This window comes from Equus przewalskii, chromosome 19 (assembly GCF_037783145.1).
Source record: "Equus przewalskii isolate Varuska chromosome 19, EquPr2, whole genome shotgun sequence".
Lineage (NCBI taxonomy): Eukaryota > Metazoa > Chordata > Mammalia > Perissodactyla > Equidae > Equus > Equus przewalskii.
Genome location: NC_091849.1, coordinates 17260072 through 17281174, shown reverse-complemented (window position 1 = coordinate 17281174; position 21103 = coordinate 17260072). Strand labels below are relative to the sequence as shown.

Here is a 21103-nt window from a genome sequence, read left to right as displayed (position 1 = left end):
CCTGGGGAGGGGGCGGGGCCTGGCCGCCGGGGCGGGGCCGGGGGCGGAGACGGGGCGCGCCGTCCTAGCCCGTGGCCGCCGCCGGGGCGCCAGAGCCAGCTGAAGGCAGCCGGGCGCGCGAGAGGTAGGCTCTCCAGGGCGCGGAGAGGGTGCGGGTGAGAAATGGGACGATTGGCTAGGCGTGAGCCTGTGATAGGATTCCAGAATGGGCATCCTAACAAGCCCGGACGGCCCAGCCGTCTGCGCCCTGAAATGGCGTTCAGGGAGCAGAGCGGGAACTGGAAATCACAAAGTCCGGCCGGCCGTGACCTTTCTGAGTCCATGATTTAAAGTGACCCCGAAGTATTTTTTGTATCAGTGATTTTTTAAGAAAAGAGAAATCATTGCCATAATAGTGAGTGATGCCCTGGGGGCGCGTTGGGGGGTGGGCGGGGACACGGACTGGTGTGCTGTAAATATTGTCTTGCTCCGTGGTGGTTACACAGGTGTATGCATGTGTAAAAACTCACTGAGCCATGCTCTTACAATTTGTGCACTTTAGGGAAGTTATTCTTTAATTTAGCGAAATTTAAAAATAAACCTAAAGCTGAAACTTTTTTTTTTTTTTTTAAAGTGAGGGAGGAAACTAGACTTGAGAGTCCAAGGAGGACTTCTGTGACGGCACTGGCTCATCTGCTGTTTCCGTACGTGAGTGGGATTGATTGTGGAATTGGCCTTTCCTGATTCTTATAATTTGCACTTTTATCTTGTTGTGGAAACTTTTTATTTCTCCAGGAAAAGACGTAGACAAGGACCCGTTGAGAAGCTATTGGAACAGCTAAGGACTAATTTATATTCGTGATGTTAAGTTGTATTTCAAGTTTGTGTGAAAGGGATAGAGTTGTACAATTCCAGGTTGCCATGGCTCTATGATAAAATTATGCTTCTCTTTTGTTTTAAGTGGAGAACTGCTTTATGAAGGCTCAAGCTTAGGTTCCAAAGTTTCTGGCTGAAAAGGGAGATGGGAAAAGTGCAACTTTCTTTTGCTTTTGTATATACAATAAAATCAGATACTTCCTCTTGACTTCTCAGAAAACTGAGTCACCTCCTGATGTCAGGGCCTTGAAAAAGCCATTTATCAACAAATGTTTGCTGAGAAGTGAATTTATGGTCCCAATTCCAAGGGAGGTACCTTCTCCTTAAATCCCAGGCACACTGAAGCCAAACTTTTTAATAAAGGGAACTTTACCTGAAATACCTGCTTTTATGCGATGTTTTTCTATTCTCATGGAAAAATCATTAAATTAGACCCTCCAATAATAGCATGCTACTATAATCCAAACTAAATTAGTTTCACTAATGATTCAAAGGGAATATTAGAATTATTGTGTTATACACAATAGTTGGTGGTCTAGAGATTAAGATTCAGAGCTCTCACTGCCTAGGTTCATTCCGGTCAGAGAACCACCCCACCGGTCTGTCAGTTATCATACTGTAGTGATTTCGTGTTGCTGTGATGCTGAAAGCTAAGCCACCAGTATTTCAGACACCAGCAGGGTCACCCACGGTGGACAAGTTTCAGTGGAGCTTCCAGACTAAGACCAACTAGGAAGAAGGACCTGGCCACCCCCTTCTGAAAAAGTTGGCCATGCAAACTATGACTATCGGCAGAGCATTGTCTGATATAGCACTGGAAGTTGAGAGGATGGTGCAAAAAAGACCAGGCAGGGTTCCACTCTGATGTACACAGGGTTGCTAGGAGTGAGAATCTACATGAGGACACTAACAACAACAAATTGTCCTTAATATTGCAAAGTTGACATAGAAAGGACAGGTATTTTCCTCATACCTTTAGAGAGATTTGCAGTTATGTTTACATGTCCTTTTGTTTTTCATTTCCCTTCGTGTGCATTTTCCCATGCAAAACAAGAAGTTATTAGAAAATTATTTGAAAATACAAAATTATGGAGTGGAGATGGGCTATTGGACCCATGCATCTTCTTTTGCTCCCTCCTGAAACCCCACCAAAATGACAACAGGATTTTTTAAGGCATAAACCAGTAGGATAGGGAGGACAGGAGAGGAGATAAAAGCAATAAAATTTTGAAATCTGGAAAGCAGCTGGACAAGCAGTAAAGGATTTTTCCAACTGAAGAAAGATAAATTCTAAACTAGGAATGGGGAAAGCGAGTGAGCGACCCTGTTTGCATTATAGAATCCCCAAATGCTCAGGAATTAGCAGCACCAGATACCTGGAGGTAGGTGGAAGGGTGTGGCTGAAACTAGGAGGATTGCTTGAAATTCTGATTCAGCAAAGACTCAATCTCCAGATCCCTTTCTCACTCCCTGTGACCAAGTATCTGCCCCTTGCCACACGGGCAGACTTCTGGGGGTTTATTCCCTGGAGAGGGCAAAGCAAAGAATCTCTGGACTGGGAAGACACAGTACATAGCTGAGGATGGGGGTACCATACTGAAAATATGGGGATTAATTGAACACAGGTGAAATGAATGCTGGGAGCCTCTCTCCCACTTCTACCCTTCTTTTCTCTTGGGAGTATAAAATCATGGCTCCAAGGGCTTGATCCTTGCAACAGGGATTGGAAAGTCTGGAAAGTCTGACCAGTCCACAGAAAATAAAGATAATGACATCTAGGTTTCCAAATGAAATCCATCATTCTACAGGGAAGCTTACAGTCAATAAGCCCCATCCACATACTTAAACCTCTAATCAGCTTTTTGGTGCCTACTCTTAAATATGAACAGATAATAAGTATTGCTATGCATTTGAGGAAAGCCACTAGAGTGAAAGATAGAAGACAAAACAAAAGATAAAACAAACCAGCAGAAAAAGCAACTCATAAGTAACAGACTATCCGGATAAATAAGAGAAAATATTGTATCCCTTCTATCCATGAAATAATAACAAATAATATAAAAACAGAACATCAGAAACAAAAAAGAGTGCTTGAAAATTAAAGACTTGATAGCAGAAAAGAAAATCTAAATAGAAAGGTAAAGATAAGGTGAAATAAAAATTAAGATGGTCTCAGAAAATAGGGCAAAAAGATGAAGAAATAGAAAATAGGAAAAAAATGAGAAATTTACAATACTAGGTCAGAAGAGTCTACAACCAAATAAAAGGGGTCCCAGAAAAAGAAACAAAAAAAAAGAAGGATGTAAATTGCCATCTGAATAATTCAAGATTTTTTTCAAGATTGAAGCATATGAGCTTCCAGATTAAAAGAACTTGAAAATAGACCCAAAATAAGGCATAGAATTATGAAATTGCAAAAACTAGGGGCCAAGAAAATATTTGAGAGAGAAAAAAATATTGGCCATATGGAAAGTATCATGATCAGAATGGCTTTGAACTTAAGTGATAACTCTGGATGCTAGAAGACAGTGGAATGATTCCTTCAAAATTGTGAGAGAAAATGGTTTCTAACCAAAAATTCTATACCCAGCAAAACTATGCATCAAGCATGGGGAATAGTATGAAGATGTTTTATACATGCAAAGTTGCAAAAACATTTTCTCCCGTGCACCCTCTCTCAGAAAGCTGCTGGAGATTGTGCTTTACCAGTAGAAGGGTGGTAACCAATCAGATGAAGGAAACTTGGTGATTCATCAAAAGATAAGGAAATATCCAGGATGATGATCAAGAGAGATCCTAGAATGCTAGCTGTGCACCAGGAGTAGAAAGCATGCAGGTCAGAAGGCTGCAGGAGAGTCTTCTCCAAGAAGGTGGTGTTGATAGAATATCTGATAACTGAAGAGGTGGTGAGTGTATTGGTAGGAGGTTGGGACAATTGGCAGAGCTGAGAATTAGTAACAAGTACATAGAAATTTTATAAATGAAAAAGCAAGACAGTTATTCACTACAGAGTAAAAAAGTTGTACAGAAAAGGAAAGTAAGCATAGAATACTATGTGGCTTAGCTGTGACTTGTTACCTAGTCATAATAATGTGTACTCCAAATATTTAGTAAAAAATATGCTATGTCTGTATTGAAAGGATAGGAAAAATGAGAAGGTGATGTGTGTGTGTGTGTGTGTTTTGGAAAGTTGAAAGAGAGCTAAGTGCTTATCTTCTGTAGATGCTACCTAGAAATGAAAAATCAAGAAGAAACAAAATAAGCATGCTATTTGGAGATAGTTAGATTTCAAGACTCAATTAAAAGAGTTAAGATGGTTGCCTCTCTTATTGAGAATGGAGACTGCTATTTCATAACTCTGTTGAACTCTTTAAATTGTGTGCATTATAACATTAATAAAAAATGAGAAATAAACATTAAAAAAAATTTTTAAATTAAAAAGTGAAATGCTAGAAAAATTTTTAAGCTTACAAAAGTTATGAAGTGTGGAATGGCTGTTTATTTTCTTGTCCTCTCTGTTTTTTGTTGTTGTTAATTTAAATCAAACCCTTTTACTCTAATGTTAAGATATAATTCAATTTATTTAAACATCTTTCCTAATGTGTAATATGAGGTATGCTTCTACCATCAGACTCAAGAAAAGTAATTTTTTGTATGGCTTTTCCTTGGATGTTGAAATATTTTTAAAAAGCCATACTGCTGATGATAATAGGTTTTTATTTCATTCATCAATAGAATTGCAATGCCCTTAAATGACAACATTGCTAATATTTTCCCTTTAGGCATTGAAGACATCTGCTTGTGAGGCAAAGGTGTCTATGCAACTATGGATGGGACGAGAACTGTACTTGATATTAAAGAGTACTCTGATAGTGAGGTACAGAAAAACCGAGTACTAACTCTGGAAGAATGGCAAGAAAAATGGGTGACCGGCAAAACTATATTTCATCAAGAACAAGGACATCAGTAAGAAATGTTTGGTATATACCAGAGAAATGCTCTATCAGAAACTGACTTTGGAAATAGAAATAATAATATGGTACACATTATTTGATTTTAAGATGCACATTTTTAGTTTTTCACATTTTAACATCTCTGAAATCAGAAAGCATCTATGGCATGTCATAAGTTAACTGGCAATGTTATCTCTTCTCATGGAGAATAATGGTGTGACTTGCAATCGAAGGCATCTTAGATTTATGAAATATGTTCTTTTTTTAAACCCGTGTAGCATCTATGTATCAGTCATGCATATTTATATATATGGCAGGTGCTCAAGTGACATTAATGCTTATATCTCTTTATACCAAAAAATGGCAGTGTTCTGACTTTGCTTTCCAATAGCATGTGTTCCAATAAAGTGTTATCTGTATGGTAGAAGAAGAGAACTTAAGAGAAATTAATAAGTGAGCTAGGATGTTGACCAACATATTCATAGTAGTAGTAGGCTTCGAAGCAGCAGCAATAATTGATGGGCCAGTGCTGAGTAAAGTGATCATGACAGACGTTCCTTGTTCCAGACAGCCACCTCGACTTCCCAAAGGACATTATTTTTATTACACTTGCACAACATGTGGTAGTTCGGGTATCATCCCAGAACTATTGTATGTGTTCTCTCTGTCGTGTAGATGGCCTTGGAAGAGCCGCGTCTTTACAGAGGGAATTAACTACAAGAATTAAACTTTTCAGAGCTATTTCTGAGACCTGAGTACACATTCAGAGACCTTACTATAAAAGGAAGCTTAAAAATTTAGTGGATCCAGAGGCTCCCCCACATCACACACACACACACACACACACACACACACACACACGTATACATTTGGGAAATTAATAAAGAATTTTCAAAATATATCAACCACAGAAAAAAATAATTTTTAATTACTAATCAGAAAAGCTCCAGGTTTAAGTCAGATTGACCACTTACTAGTTATGTGACTGAGTAAGTTTCTTGACCTTCCTGTTTCTTCATCTGTAAACTGGAGATTATAATAATTAATGTTATCTACTTTGTAAAGGTGTTAGGAAAATTAAGTGAGATAATGCATGAAAAGTATGTAGCATCATACAAGTGTAGTCCTTTCCTCTGTGCATTGGGCTAATTAAAACAAAATATTTTTTTCCTCCCCAGGCTATTAAAGAAGCATTTGGATGCTTTTCTTAAAGGCGAGAGTGGACTGAAGGTGTTTTTTCCTCTTTGTGGAAAAGCAGTTGAGATGAAATGGTACGAGCAGATAAGCATTAACACACTTTCTTTTTTTGATGATAAATACCTTGAGTAAATGTTTAACAGGATATAGGTTAAAAAATTCCATTCTCAGGAAATGCACAAGGATTCCTTCTTTTTGTAGACAATTACTAATGGGTTCATAGAGATAATATTATCAAATAGTAAGACACAGAAGAAACAGATGTGACCTAGTATTTCTGTATTTAGTTTCTAATAAAAGAATTAGTTTGGAACCAATAGTGGTGGGGGGACCATTCTACCATCCTTCCCTCTTAAATCTCCTACATGTTTGTGCACAGTTTAGTTTTTGTAGGTGGTTTAGGAATTTAGCTAAGTTAATTTTAGATAGTTTAAGTAGAGATGGACAGAAAAATTCAAAATGAATTACAAGTTTTTAGCAAGACAGTGTGTCTAAACCACAGTTCAGCTCAACTCTCCTCGCCCAGTGTGAGCACATAGGAGTTTTTGTTTTCATGAATCATTGTTATAAAGCCAGTGATGAAGAAAGAATTTCTTGTGAGTAATTTCTGTGAAGAGAATTCATCTTAATTAACAAGCTACTATTCCTACGAGTTACACTAAAGTCACAAGCCTGGCAATCCTTTCTATCCAGAAGTCTGTTTGTAATGATAATATACAGACACTATCGTACATGCCAAGACATCCCTTAATTTATAAGCTTGAATGTTAAGAACTTTGATCATTAAGCAGGAAAAGAAAAAGAAAAATATATATGGAAAAAGATTAGTAAATGAAAACTTAGTAACTTCAAAATGCTCTGTTCCCTACAGAAATATAGGTGGCCAACCCACGGAATACATATGCATTTGGAGTAGAAATGCAGGCATGTTTGCAGCCAGCCCACACTGTCTCAACTTGTAGGTGAGAGAATTTGTGAAATGGCTGCTATAGCATAAGAGTCTAGTGTGGCCATGAAATTGAGAACATTTAAACTATATTGGTAGACTTATATACACCCTTACCAACTCACTGAACCAGAAAGAGTTACTTTGGAAACTATGTGCAAGAAAAACATAAATGGATTGTCTTATTGCCATGTCATAAGTGCTAACAATTCAGCTGTAGCAGAGGTTTTGAGACAAGATTAGGAAATGGTATGATGAAACAGCCAATTAAATGGGATTGTTGAATATTTTGGGTCTGAGGTCATTTGTAATAAACATACCAGAACTAAGCCATGGTAATTGCATGTAAGTTATTATATTAGAGGGTTTTTCACTTATGTAACTAATTTGTGTATTGAGGTCTATACAGATAGCAGATGTGAATAGATAAACTATGAGCTGAGGCCCAAAAGCATTAAAATAAAATGTTTAAGACATTTTCGTAGATTTTTTTTTTAAGGGCAATATATTCCACTATAATCCAGCCTACACCAGTCTGTAGTAGGCTATGCTTCATTTTTCCGTATGTTGAATGGAAAGGAAAATCCACGAAGCTTGTTGGGATGATGTTTTTGTTTATATTTTGTAATTTCAAAAAAATATGAAGAATACAAAAATATATTCCCTGTGTGTTAACTTACAAATTTCCTAGGAAATATGAAAGGCAAGTTATTAGTATGTTTATTTTCGAATTATAAATAGTTCATGCTGTGCCCACATTGAAAGTGTGTAGTCTTGTGTGGGAAATAGGTACAGTCAGTTCTGCTGTCCTTCTTGTTTTGAAAGTGCAAATTTCATTTCTAACTCCATTGATATATGAGGGAACAATTTGAGCATGACGTGAATTTCACATTTGCTTCTGTGTGATTTCATCTGCGAGAAACATGAGGTGAAACCAGAAAGCTATGCCCAGCTGAACTAAGCCATGTGAGAATAGACAAAACGCACCCATGTGCACACCTCAGACATCTCTCTGATACCTCAGTTCACCCTATCAGCTGTCAGCCACTGCCATCCACAGCTGGTCTGAGAAGTTTCCATTTGATTTTCAGTAATCCTCCTGCCATCACTTCACAGTAACTTGAAAGCTACAGCCCTTCCAATGCCCACTGCTACCAGTAAACTTCAGGTCTTTCTCGAGATAAAGTGCCACATCATAGCATTTATATTATTTCGTAACCATTTAACATGTGTAAAACAGTGCTGCCATTAGGTTTCTGTCTTTTTCCTTTTTTTTGAGGAAGATTAGCCCTGAGCTAACATCTGCTACCAATCCTCCTCTTTTTGCTGAGGAAGACTGGCCCTGAGCTAACATCCGTGCCCATCTTCCTCTACTTTATATATGGGACACCCACCACAGCATGGCTTGCCAAGCGGTGCCATGTCCACACCCAGGATCCGAATCCGTGAACTCAGGCCCCCGAAGCGGAATGTGCGCACTTAACCGCTGGGCCACCGGGCAGGCCCCTCTTTTTCCTTTGAAGGTGACACTGATGAAGTTTTTTAACATTGTGCCACATCCTCCATTTTCCCCATGAACCTTGTGGTTTTTCATTGCATGATTTTGCATAGTGCGGTGATTTTTAGGGAGGCATATGTTGCATTATAGCAGAACTGACTGTGTTTATTTCATTTGACATAAAATCACTACTGATACTGTGCCTAGGTATTTGTGCCATTAGTATTGTTTTCTCTGGAGTCCAAGATCCCAAGATTGTGAATTCTGTAACTATAAAGCTTGCCAGAAAAACACTGGTTATTTGCACATGGTAATAAAATAAATTTCTGCCTAGCATTTATGGTAAATAAATGGAAATTATAAGGTTATTATAGAAATAGATGCTAATGTTCTAGAGCTGTGCACTCCAATGTAGTAGCTGCTAGCCACACGTGGCTATTTAAACGTAAACTAAATCACACTAGCCACATCTCCAGTACTCAGCAGCCAGTGTGGTTAGTGTCTGCTGGATTGGACAGCACGGACACACACACTTCCATACCCCATAAAGTTTTTTTTGTTTTTTTTTTTTAATTAAGTTAATGATAGGTTACAATCTTGTGAAATTTCAGTTGTACATTAATGTTTGTCATTCGTGTTGTAGGTGCACCACTTCACCCTGCGTGCCCACCCCCCACCCCACCTTTCCCCTGGTATCCACTAAACTGTTCTCTTAGTCCACATTTTTAAATTCCTCATATGAGTGGAGTCATACGCAGATTATCCTTCTCTAGCTGGCTTATTTCACTTAATGTAATTCCCTCAAGGTCCATCCATGTTATTGCAAATGGAATGATTTTGTTCTGTTTTGCAGCTGAGTAGTATTCCATTGTATATATGTACCACATCTTCTTTATCCATTCGTCTGTTGCTGGGCACTTAGGTTGCTTCCATGTCTTGGCTATTGTAAATAATGCTGCAATGAACATTGGGGTACATAGGACTTTTGGGATTGCTAACTTCAAGCTCTTTGGATAGATACCCAGTAGTGGGATGGCTGGATCATATGGTAGTTCTATTTTTAATTTTTTGAGGAATCTCCATACTGTTTTCCATAGTGGCTGCACCAGTTTGCATTCCCACCAGCAGTGTATGAGGGTTCCTTTCTCTCCACAACCTCTCCAACATTTGTTACTATTAGTTTTAGATATTTTTGTCATTCTAATGGGTGTAAGGTGATATCTTAGTGTAGTTTTGATTTGCATTTCCCTGATGATCAGCAATGATGAGCATCTTTTCATGTGCCTATTGGCCATCCATATATCTTCTTTGGAGAAATGTCTGTTCATGTCCCCTGCCCATTTTTTGATCAGGTTGTTTGATTTTTTTTGTTGTTGAGTTGTGAGAGTTCTTTATATATTATGGATATTAAGCCTTTGTCAGATATATGACTTGCAAATATTTTTTCCAAGTTAGTGGGTTGTTTTTTTGTTTCAATCCTGTTTTCATTTGCCTTGAAGAAGCTCTTTAGTCTGATGAAGTCCCATTTGTTTTCCATATCCCATAAAGTTTTAATGGACAGAGCTGATTTAGAGAAATTGAAAAACATTTCTAATCTGTACGAAGCTTTTCAATTAGAAATGCTTCTAATCAAATCTATTTGTAGTAAATCAACATTTTAAGGTTTAATTTCGCAATTTTTAAAAATTTTTCCTAAGGTCATAGAAATCAGTTTTTCAGAATCCCATATAACATAAGGTTTGAGAATATATAGATCCATTTTCTATGGATCTACATATGAAACCCTTTCTATGAAACCCTGTGAACCTGAATTCATGTAACTCCCTTAAAATTAAGGAAAATGTATGCTTATTGGGGTATAGCCTTTTATTTCGTACTGTATTTGAAATAAAAATTAAGTGTAAATATATGATTTTATGCAGGTTTGCAGACCGAGGACACAGTGTGGTTGGCGTGGAAATCAGTGAACTTGGGATACGGGAATTTTTCACAGAGCAGAATCTTTCTTATTCAGAAGAACCAATCATAGAAATTCCTGGAGCCAAAGTATTCAAGGTTTGTTTTGTTTTTGATAAGTAATTATTTCCATATGCCCACAAAAACAGGTTTTTCTCAGCGTGAGTAAGCAGGAATACTATACGAGTGTCAGATGACCCCCTTTATCACACAGATTCACCTAGACATTATATAGTATAAGAACCAGGGGTTAAAAAGGTAGATGAAAGATGCTGATAGCTAGATATGGACAAATGTATATATAAGCACTGAGGTCTGAGAGCCCATCTGTATTCATGTTTTAGGTTTGGGTTTGGTTGATTTTTTTGTTTATGAACAGGAATTTCTGAGAACCTGTCTTGGGCCACACCCTGCACAAGACATTGAAGAGATAAAAACACAGTCCCTGCCCTAAAGCATCTCTTAGCTTAGGAGAGAAGGGAAACACCGAGAAAGCTGTTTGTCATACATGGAACTAAGTGTAATGACATAGGATATGAAGGGAACAGAGAGGAGAGTTACTTAACTCAGCCTTGGGGTGCTTCCTGAAGCATGGGACAGACAGGGGCTCAGGTTCATGGTCTCAGATGCCCTGTGAAGCTGGTACTTCATCCTGTACAGTAAGGTTTTAAGTGGGAACATGACATGGCCAGATTTTCTTTGGAGACAAACCACCCTTGTGTCCTCAATGGAAGTACATTTGAAGGAAAGCAGCCTCCTGGCAGAGAGACCAAATAGGAGGCTGCGAGCAGTGGTCCAGGAAAGAGATCTTGAGGCCTGCTCGAGGAGATGATAGGGACATTTAGAGAAACGGGTAGATTAAAGCAATGTTGAAGATGTCAAACTGGGAGGATTTAGTGATTAAGTGAGTGGGGATCGGGGAACAATGAGTTCACAATTCCACTCAGATGACTGGTTGGATGGTAGAGAATAAAGGAGAAGCAAGTTGAAAAGCAGAGAAAAAAGAGTTTTGTTTCGGAGATGATGAGATAAACAGACCTGTGGAATGGCAAAGATATAGCTGGTAAATGGTTTTCTGTACTCTGAAGCACAGGGCAGCATTTGGGCTGGAAATGATAGGTCTGGGAGTTGTCTTCATCCTATGATCAGAAACATCCAGTGGAACTGCTTCACCAACTTGGCGTAATAATGTGGAAATAATGACCACCCAAATGAGAACACGAGGAGGCTATTTATTCAGAGGGAGTCAGCCACTTGCGTTTGGCAGAGGCTCAAAGGCAGGCCTGGGAGAGGGAAAGCTAAATTTATTGTGAAAAAATGCTAAGGCTTCAGGTATGCCCCGATCGGAGGCTGTTGGCATGGGGAAGCTGGGGGCGGGCTATCTGGAGGGGGGCATCCTACGTGATGGGTTTGGGAATCGAATTCGGCTTTCTCTAGTTGGTCTTCAGTTGGAAGGGAGCAAGGGTGGTAAAAATTTGGGAGGCTGGCACTTATTGACCACATGATCACTGCAGAGGCTGTGGTTTGATTTGGTTTCCCAGGCTGGTTGCTGAAGGGTTTATGGGTCCGAGACATGGATGGTCTGGCCATTTTGTGTTTGTACATTCAGTCCCTCACAAACTACTCTCTTTTCTAAATATTGAAATTAATTGCTCAGGTCAGTAGGAGGCTTGCTAGTACTTGATTTTACAGCTTCCTCCTTCCTCCCACCCTGTTCATCGTCTGAGAATCCCAGGAGTTTACTGAGTCCTCAGAGGCTAGTCCTGCTTCCAGACTCCTCTCAGAGCCATGGTTCTCAGCCCTGGTGGCACGTTTAAAATCATCTGTGGATCTTTTAAAATTCCCAATGCTAAGGCTAATTAAATCAGAATCTCCAGGGGTGGGCCCCGGCCTCAGTGCTATTGATCTCCCTGGTGATTCCAATCTGCAGCCAAAGTGAAGATTCACTGGCTGTTCTCTCCGCTTCCAGGCCCACCCCTCTCTGAGCTGACTCTTAACAGGGCTTCCAGAGTGGTCTTCAAAGACCCTCCCTCCACCATTTGTAAACCTCTGACGGCGTCTCGTTTCAGAATAAAATCCAACAGTTTCATGTCCTGACAGACCTTGGCTACCTCGCTCTTCACCGTCGTCCCTACATCACAGAGTCTATGCCACATTACTCCCCCTGGAATGCACCCCAGCCCACCCCCCTGTGATGTTAGCAGATGCATTCAGACACCCTTTTAGAGGCCGCCTCTTGCTTGGCCTCTCCCAGTGCTCCCAGGCCATGCCGTGCTTGGTCCTCTGTGTTCCCATGGTTCTCGGGCACATAACCAGAACGGGACAGGCCATTCTGTATTGTAATGTTTCTCTGTACTCATGCATGTCTCCTCCACCAGGCTGTCCTCATGTGGTTAGAGACTGTGTCAAGTTCACACCCACTATCTGGAAGCTGGGATAGTCCTGTCTACGAGGTGCTCCAGAAATAAATGCCCATTAGCCGAGGAATGAAAGGGAGAAAAGGGAGAGTCAGCATGTGTACTTTTCATGAATAACTTTTCAAATATTGGACTTTTCTATCTCAGCCTGCCTGGTGATTGACCTGTGTACTTACCTTTAGCAGAGTCAGAATCTCAGGACTCTGCTAAGGTAAACATTGCTAAAATTTAACAAGCTCTGAAATGAATAATAGCTAACTGATCTTCAGGGTTAACCTCTCTATAATTTTCCTCTTTGAGTTAATCCAGAAGAACCCTATAAAATTAAAATATGAGAAAGCATACTGAGTAAAATGTGACTACACCTATGTACTTTCCAATTCAAATATCATTCACCATACAGGTTAAAAAAAGAAAAAAAGATGTTGTTAAAAAAATTATTTTCAGTAAAATTTTATTATCTGAAGTAAAATTATGTTCTTGATGTTTAATTACACATTCTCTCTCCACTACCTTCGCTTTGTCCCTCTTTCCTTGACCATTCAGGTGTCTCCTAATTCAATAGAATTTTTTTTCTTGAATTTTTCATTACAGAGTTCTTCAGGGAACATTTCGTTGTACTGTTGCAACATTTTTGATCTTCCCAGGTAGGACTGAATACTACCTCTGCACTTTGAAAAACTCCAGTGCTTGCTAGGCAGTGCTGGGGTGGGGAGAGGGTCTCTTCATCACTCCTGTCTACTTACGGTAGTGGCCATGGAGCACTGATTTGAGTCTCTATTCTAAAGTTATTTTTACTACAGCCTACGTGTCTGTACACTTGCTATCTTTGTCCTTGGATAGCTTCCAAACTGTGGAAAACATTACTAGGACCCTAGGCAGGTAGGGAAAGGGAAGGGAGAGCAAGAGGGCGTCTTCCCCTTCACGCCTGGCTCTGTAACAGAAATGAATTTCAAGGTGCGGAGGGAGGCGAGATCTCATCTCTGGAAAGTCTCCAATACCTGTTCCAAAGGCTGGGAGCAGAGTTGTCACAAACTGTCCTTTGTTCCCCTTTTGTGCTCCCAAGTCAGAGCAGAAGGGGGAGGCTGCTGCCACCAGCTCTAAAACTAGGAGGAATGGACAGCTCCTCATACCCGCATCGACACATCTCTATGGACTCTGAGGAAGAGTGGACGTGAGATCTCAATTCCTGACAGCTGCTGACGTACCAGCATATGCCACGGGCAACACTGTTTGTCTTGATAAAGATTTTATTTTTCTTATATAAAGTGTTTTCTTTTTTCTTTTTCTTTTTGGTAGAACAAATATTGGCAAATTTGACAGGATTTGGGATAGAGGAGCATTAGTCGCTGTGAATCCAGGTGATCGCAAACGGTTAGTAATTTGGTTTCTTTAATTATGCTGGGTTTTTTTTTTTTTTTTGTAGCCTTCTCAATATAGTATGCTGTACTTTTTCTGAGTTCCGGAAAATTAGCTAGACTTTTACTAGTTTGAAAAAAGCTTATTGTACTTGGGATTAAAAGACCTAAATCTAATACCATCTTTGTCTAAAAATAATAGGATTTGGCGTTAGGGACCTGAGTACAAGGCTGGTGGCTCCGTCACTTCTGAGCTCTGTTGCCTTGATGGAGGTACCCAACTTCTCTACGTCTCAGTTTACTCTTCTGCAAAATTGTAGTATGTTTATTAATACCACCATCACCACCTGCACTGATCTTATCAGGTACTATAGTAACAACACTTGTGGGGCAGCTGCCATGTGCCAGGCATTGTTTGAAATACTTTATGTAGACCAAGACATTTAATCCACAGAACAACCCTGTGATACATAGGCTATCATTATTCCCGTTATTACAGATGAGGCAACTAAGGCCAAAGAAATTAATTTACTTATCCAAAGTTAGGCAGCAAGTACATGAGAGAATTGAGATTCAAACCCAGGGAGTTTGGCTTCAAAGTCCACGCTCGTGATCCCCACCTTAGGCTACTTCAAAGGGTTTTTGTGGGAATTAAAAGAAATGACGTGTGTGGAAAGTGCCTTGTCAACTCTAAATAAATGTTTAAATAGTAGCTGCTATAATATTAAGGCTGTCGTTATTGACATTTTTCGTGACCAAGCTTATGCTTGTACCCAGCCTTATTAGAAAATAAAATTAAAATATGAGAAAGCATACTGAGTAAAAGGTGACTACACCTATGTACTTTCCAATTCAAATATCATTCACCTTCTTACTCGGCTATAGCACATAAATATTGAATTATTTAGTTGTAGGGAGGCAGATTCTTTAACACATGGGACAAAAGGTTGGAATCAGTGAAACAAAATTTTTATTTTAAAAAATTAACTGTTTCATGAGTAAGGCTTATTGCCAAACCTAATCTTTTTTAATGAGACCATGCCACGTCTTCTTCATACATGTTTTCCTTCAGTAATAATTCATGTTCCTGTTTTCCCTTCTCTTTCTGTCACCACTCCTCCTTTATCTCTTTTCTGGAGCCCTCACCTTCCGCACGTGCCTGGAAGTCCTCATTCCCTAAGGGACCATCCTCAGCCTTTTCTTTTCTCTCTTATTCTTGCTCCTTTAATGGTCGCTTCAGTTCTCCCGGGACTTTCATTCACTTATTCCACAAATGCCTATTAAGTTCCTACAGTGTTCTAAATACTCTGTCAGATGTTGGGGAAATAACTGAATAAATCATACATGAGATTTGCCCTGATCATTTTTATATTTCCAGCTCTGTTCTTTCTCCCAAACATCCCCATCACATTTCCAGCATCTGCTTTGCATTTCCATTGTAACGTCAGTTTCCTTTATCAACTCGAAATATCACCTGAGACCTCTTTGTGTCCATAAAACACCACGTTTGTCAACTAAACTTCCTTCTGCCAAACGTCTAACTTTGGAGGTGTTTCCCACTCCCTAAGGATGCTCAAAGGCCCAGAGGGAGGTTAGTCCCTCTGGGCGTTTGCTTTGCATGGTCAGAATCCACAAGGCAATCGGGACCAAACTGGAAGTCACAAAGCTCACTGTGAGGGCAGACAGTGTACACTGTGTTCAGTTATTTCCCTACCAGCTGGCATAGCATATATTTAGCATATAGTAGGAGCTTAATAAAAATTTGTTGAATGAATGAAGCAAGCTGGAATCAGAGCAAGGGAAATACACTGTTTCCTGCCAGCCACCACCAACTCCTGTGTCCTAGATACAGAGGCCATCTAGGTGGCCTTGGAGCTGTTTAATTCATGGTTAGCAAAGACTAGTGAGGCCCCTCCTGGAACTCTTTTTTCTTTTTTTAAAGATTGGCACCTGAGCTAACATCTATTGTGAATCTTCCTTTTTTTTTCCATCTTCTTCTCCTCAAAGCCCCCCAGTACATAGTTGTGTATTCTAGTTGTGAGTGCCTCTGGTTGTGCTATGTGGGACGCTGCCCCAGCATGGCCTGATGAGCGGTGCCATGTCCGCGCCCAAGATCTGAACCTGTGAAACCCTGGACCGCCGAAGCAGAGCATGTAAACTCAATCTCTTGGCCACTGGTCCGGCCCTCTGGAATTCTTGTTTAGGGAATCCAATTCTATCATGGCCACAGACCCTATGTCCTCCCTAGTTTTCCCACTTTCTTTCCTTCCCTCCCAGCCATGTGTATGTGTGGGGTCACAGCCCCAACCACACCTGAGAACATGTTGGCCTTTGTTACCAAAATAACTACTTATTTAGAGCCAATATCTTAGTACTGGTACTTAGTTTGTTGGTACTGTATCTCAGTCCTATCGTTAGTATTGAGTGTCTTTCTGCTTGCATTGCCCATGGGCAAGTACTGGTGCGTTTTCTGCTATGACTCTCGGGTCTCTTGTCTAATGTAAATTGGTGGGGCACACTGCCCTCATTTTTCTGAATTTTTTGAAACTGGTTGAGAGACAAAGTCCATATGCCAAGAGGAATGAAGTCTGTCAGTCCTGGGAAACTCTGCTAAACTAGTCCGACTGATCACCTTCACCCAGACAGCAAGTTCCTTCTTCCTTCTTAAGAACAAGAGTCAGGAAGTTAAGAAGTAAAGGTTTCTGCTCAAAAGGTTGCTTTGGTCTGGTTCCTTTGCTTGCAAGGAAGAGCGACTCATCAAGGCCAGCTCTGTTCGGGGAGTTTATGTCAAGGATGCTGATACCTTGAATTTTTGCCTATTTGTTCGTTTTTTCTCTCTCCAACTAAGTGGAGGAAAGAGATCATGTTTTGTACCTCTTCCACATGCCCCTGGAGGGGACCCACTCACCCAGGATATTTGTTCAACTACAGCATCCCAGCCCCACAGCAGACCAAATGAGTCTGCCTGGGGATGGAGCTCAAGCATCTTTCCTTTCGTCAGGTGCTCAGGTGATTTTGATACCCAGCTGGTCTAGGAACTACTGCCCCAGAGCATGTGGAAGCATGGCAGTCCTTCAGAAAGGATGTGTTCAAAGTCAGTAGGCCTCTGAGTACCACGTCAGGCTGCAAGAGCCTCTGCTCGTCTTTGTGTGATGTCTTCTGGTCTGATGGCCTCTGGAAGCAGGCCTCGTTTTGGTTCCCGTCTTTACTATTTCCCAGCTTAGACAGGTGACATAGTTTGCTGAACCCATTTTTGGCTTTTAGAATGAGAATCAGCTTTATGGGGTTGTTGGGAGGATTAAACTCAGTAATATAGATGAAAGTAAATGCTGGTTTCCCTCCCTGCCTCTTGCCCCCTGCCAGCCTCGCCTTTGTCAAAAAATGTAACACAAACTTTCTGTGCTCTTTTCAGCTATGTGGATATAATGCTGTCCCTGACTAGAAAAGGGTTTCACTACCTTTTGGCTGTTCTTTCTTATGACCCAACTAAACATGCAGGTAAAGTCTTTTTTTCATTTTCTAGTTGCTTCATTTCCTGATTTAATGCTATGACATGGATAGCATTATTTTCTCCTAATTTATCTCATACGAAGTATACTGCCTATAAACATGAAGATAAGTCTACTTTTGGATAATGGAAACTACCAAAATTTTTTTCTCTTCCCACTTGATAACATGTTTTTCTTGTATTCCATTCCTATTTTGTTTACCCTTCACAGCTCAAACTGTAAAAGAGAGGGGGCCCTATATAAACGAGGAATCTCATGAGCCCTGGCTTAGGAGGAAGAAAGATTTGGTTATCCTGCACTGGATATAGCATATTTGTCATCCATGGTGTTGGGGATGTGTTGGGCGGATGCCTATGAATTCACACAAATATACCCTCATAGGATGATAGGGTGAGAAGTGAACCTGGGGGATAGAGGGTGTGCAGGAAAATCTCTAAATTACTTGTTGCTGTTTTTTAATTTCTGAAATTTTATAGTTGATTGCATTCTTTTATAAAAAGTGATGTTTTCTTCTGGACTCATTTTGATGCGTTTGAACATTAAAGTTTAACCTTTGTCCTGGCTGAACATTAATTTTCGGGAAGAAGTGAAAAGCAAATGCGTAGACTTTTAATTTGTAAAAATCCCTTTTTGATTTTTAATTGAGCTTCCTAAAAGTGCTGTTTTTTATAAATATTTACATATGTTAGTATTTTTTTCCTGTTTGAATAAATTGGATTTTAAAACTCATTAAAAGATGAGACTTAGGGTCTGTAATTAAGTCTAGGACAATCAAATGGAAATAGAAATTAATGAAGATAGACATCCGCTTTGATAATCTGATTTAAATTCCATTCCTGAACAAGGAAGCTTAAGGGAGAGCCTGTGGGAAGAAAACACAGCGGGCTCTGTCTGGTAGTGGAGGCTTAGAAGACTGCTCTAGAAAGGGCAGAAGCTAAGTTTCCTTTAAAGTAAATGGCCCACAGCAAAGTGGGAGGAGTGTATAGAATATGGGTGAGCGCAGGAGTCCTAGAAAATCAATACCCTAGAAGTTGAAGGAAACCCCAAGGGAATTTGTTAATGAACTCCATTCTGATTTCAGTGTTCCCAAATCCAACGGCTGGCTCAGCCATCTCATCTAAGCTGGAGATGGGCACCTCACATTGCCAGTCCCCGCATAAACCAGACTTTGGTATGAGATGTGCAGAAGAAGCTGTATATCCTCACCCATTTAGCTAATTAAATTGTGTTGGAATAAGTATACCTAGGTCATTGGAAATAAGCCGAGAAATGGGCAGAGAATTTATTGCTCTTTAGAATTAGATGTATAGAAATTATTCTTCACTCTGTTTCTCTTTTACCTAGGCCCGCCATTTTTTGTTTCGGATGCTGAAGTTAAAAGACTATTTGGTAAGTTATGGACGTGCTGTAACTTTTTAAATAAAGTCAACAGTTAACTGTTTTGAGTTGTTAGCAAACTATTAGTATCTAGAAGTATATAAAATTGAAAAGTCAGAAACCATTTTATTGAAGATGATTTTATCCTAGAAAAGGGACCAACCTCTGTAATGTGCCTTTTTAACTTAGTGTTATGCTTATGTTAAAGACATTTAAATTCTTCTAGAGAGGTGATGTGTTTATTTTAGTTCTTAGGAGTTATGAGTGATAGTGACAATTCAGAGTTCGGGTAATTTGCCCTCAGCATTTCCATATTTTCATTAAGAAGAAAAGAAAAGTCTTCAGTACACACTATTTTAAAATCATTTGATGTGTTTTTAGAACTCCTGCTTGCATTCTTCATAACATTTTAACTTATTACCCTTTCTTCTTGTTTCAGATTCAGTGTGCAATATTCGTTGTCTAGAGAAAGTTGATGCTTTGGAAGAACGCCATAAAAGTTGGGGAATTGACTACTTGGTTGAAACGTTATATCTATTTACAGAAAAGTAAATGAGACCTAAATAAAAGCAAGTAATATCAATGTGTTTTTGAACAATGGAAAATTATGCTAAGGCATGAAAATATAATGGATGACTTTTGAAAAGAATTGTTCACAAATCACATCACAGATCTTGCTCAAAAATCTTTAGAAAAAAACACATACTAAAATGTTAAATGTTAAATATACTAAAATGTTAAATACCTATGTCTTCTACTCAGAGATTGCAATCATTTTTTACAATCAGAATGCACTACTTGTATAATTAAAAATAAAGGAGAAACGCAAAGTATATAACTTAAAGAAATGCAATAGAGGGGCCGGCCCCATGGCCGAGTGGTTAAGTTTATGCACTCCACTTCAGCAGCCCAGGGTTTCGCAGGTTCGGATCCTGGGCGCAGACCTAGGACAACTCATCAAGCCATGCTGAGGTGGCGTCCCACATAGCAGAGCCACAACTAGAATATACAACTATGTACTCGGGGGCTTTGGGGAGAAGAAGAAGAAAAAGAAGAGAAAAAAAAGATTGGCAACAGATGTTAGCACAAGTGCAAATCTTTAAAAAAAAAAAAAAAGAAATGTAATAGACATAGGAAAAGTGCCATTCTTTAGGAAATTTAGAATCATTGGAGAACTGTAACACTTTTTCATTTTCTTTCAAGGTAAAAGATAGTGGTCCAAGAAATTATATAAAATACTAGTTTTTACTATAAACCCTCGTGTTATACTTAATCCTAGCACTCCTTTTAACATTTTTTCTCCTTCTATAATTTTATTTGTAACAGAATCAAGAAACCAATTTAAAAATTAATCAAATAAACTATCCTATATGGAACAAAATATTTTTCTCAAACTGTAAAAATAAATTTAAAAAAAGGTTTTTTTCTGATTTGGCAGTTTTTTGTTTCTATTGATTTAATCTTGTTTGAATGGTAAAGTTTTATGCAATGCAATGTACTTAGAGCTGGATTCATGACTGTTCATTATGAAAGTTTAGATTCAAAACTTCTCAGTTTTGGGGCCAGCCTGGTGGTGCAATGGTTAAGTTCACATGTTCTGCTTCAGCGGCCTGGGGTTCACCAGTTCGGATCCCGGGTGTCGACCTACGCACCACTTGTCAAGCCATGCTGTGGCAGGCGTCCCACATATAAAGTAGAGGAAGATGGACACAGATCTTAGCTCAGGGCCAGACTTCCTCAGGACTAATCTTCCTCAAAAAAACAACAACTCGGTTTCCTTTAACAATTACATTTTGTTAAATCAGACTTCCCTCTCTAACTGCACTACCTAATACCTAAGTGATTAGTTCATGTTAATAGGATGGTGTGTATTTTAAAAAATAAGTTACTTAATTGTGTGTGTGTGCTGGATTAAAGGGCGTTGATGGAGAAGTTCGTAGACCCCTTTAATATCGATGAAAGCTATTGATACCCTCCCCAGAGATATGTCATAAGCAGAATACTGTGAAAACTTCCATAGGGTTCAGAGTTGTTGAC

The 21103-nt window shown here is 39.5% G+C and overlaps 1 protein-coding gene across 2 annotated transcripts; it reads left to right on the top strand.

Annotated features, from left to right (window-relative positions):
- Positions 1–3: 3 nt before the first annotated feature.
- TPMT (thiopurine S-methyltransferase) lies at positions 4–20187 on the top strand. Of its 2 annotated transcripts, none has more exons than XM_008517314.2 (10): positions 4–124; positions 614–683; positions 4638–4821; positions 5987–6079; positions 10372–10504; positions 13417–13469; positions 14122–14196; positions 17593–17678; positions 19034–19078; positions 19506–20187. In XM_008517314.2, exons 3-10 carry the CDS (start codon positions 4682–4684, stop codon positions 19616–19618), a joined length of 738 nt encoding a protein of 245 aa, XP_008515536.1. In that variant the 5' UTR covers positions 4–124; positions 614–683; positions 4638–4681; the 3' UTR covers positions 19619–20187. The 2 variants fall into 2 exon arrangements, with proteins under 2 accessions (XP_008515536.1, XP_008515537.1); XM_008517315.2 differs by having other exon boundaries at positions 15–124; positions 614–687.
- The last annotated feature ends 916 nt before the right edge of the window (positions 20188–21103 follow it).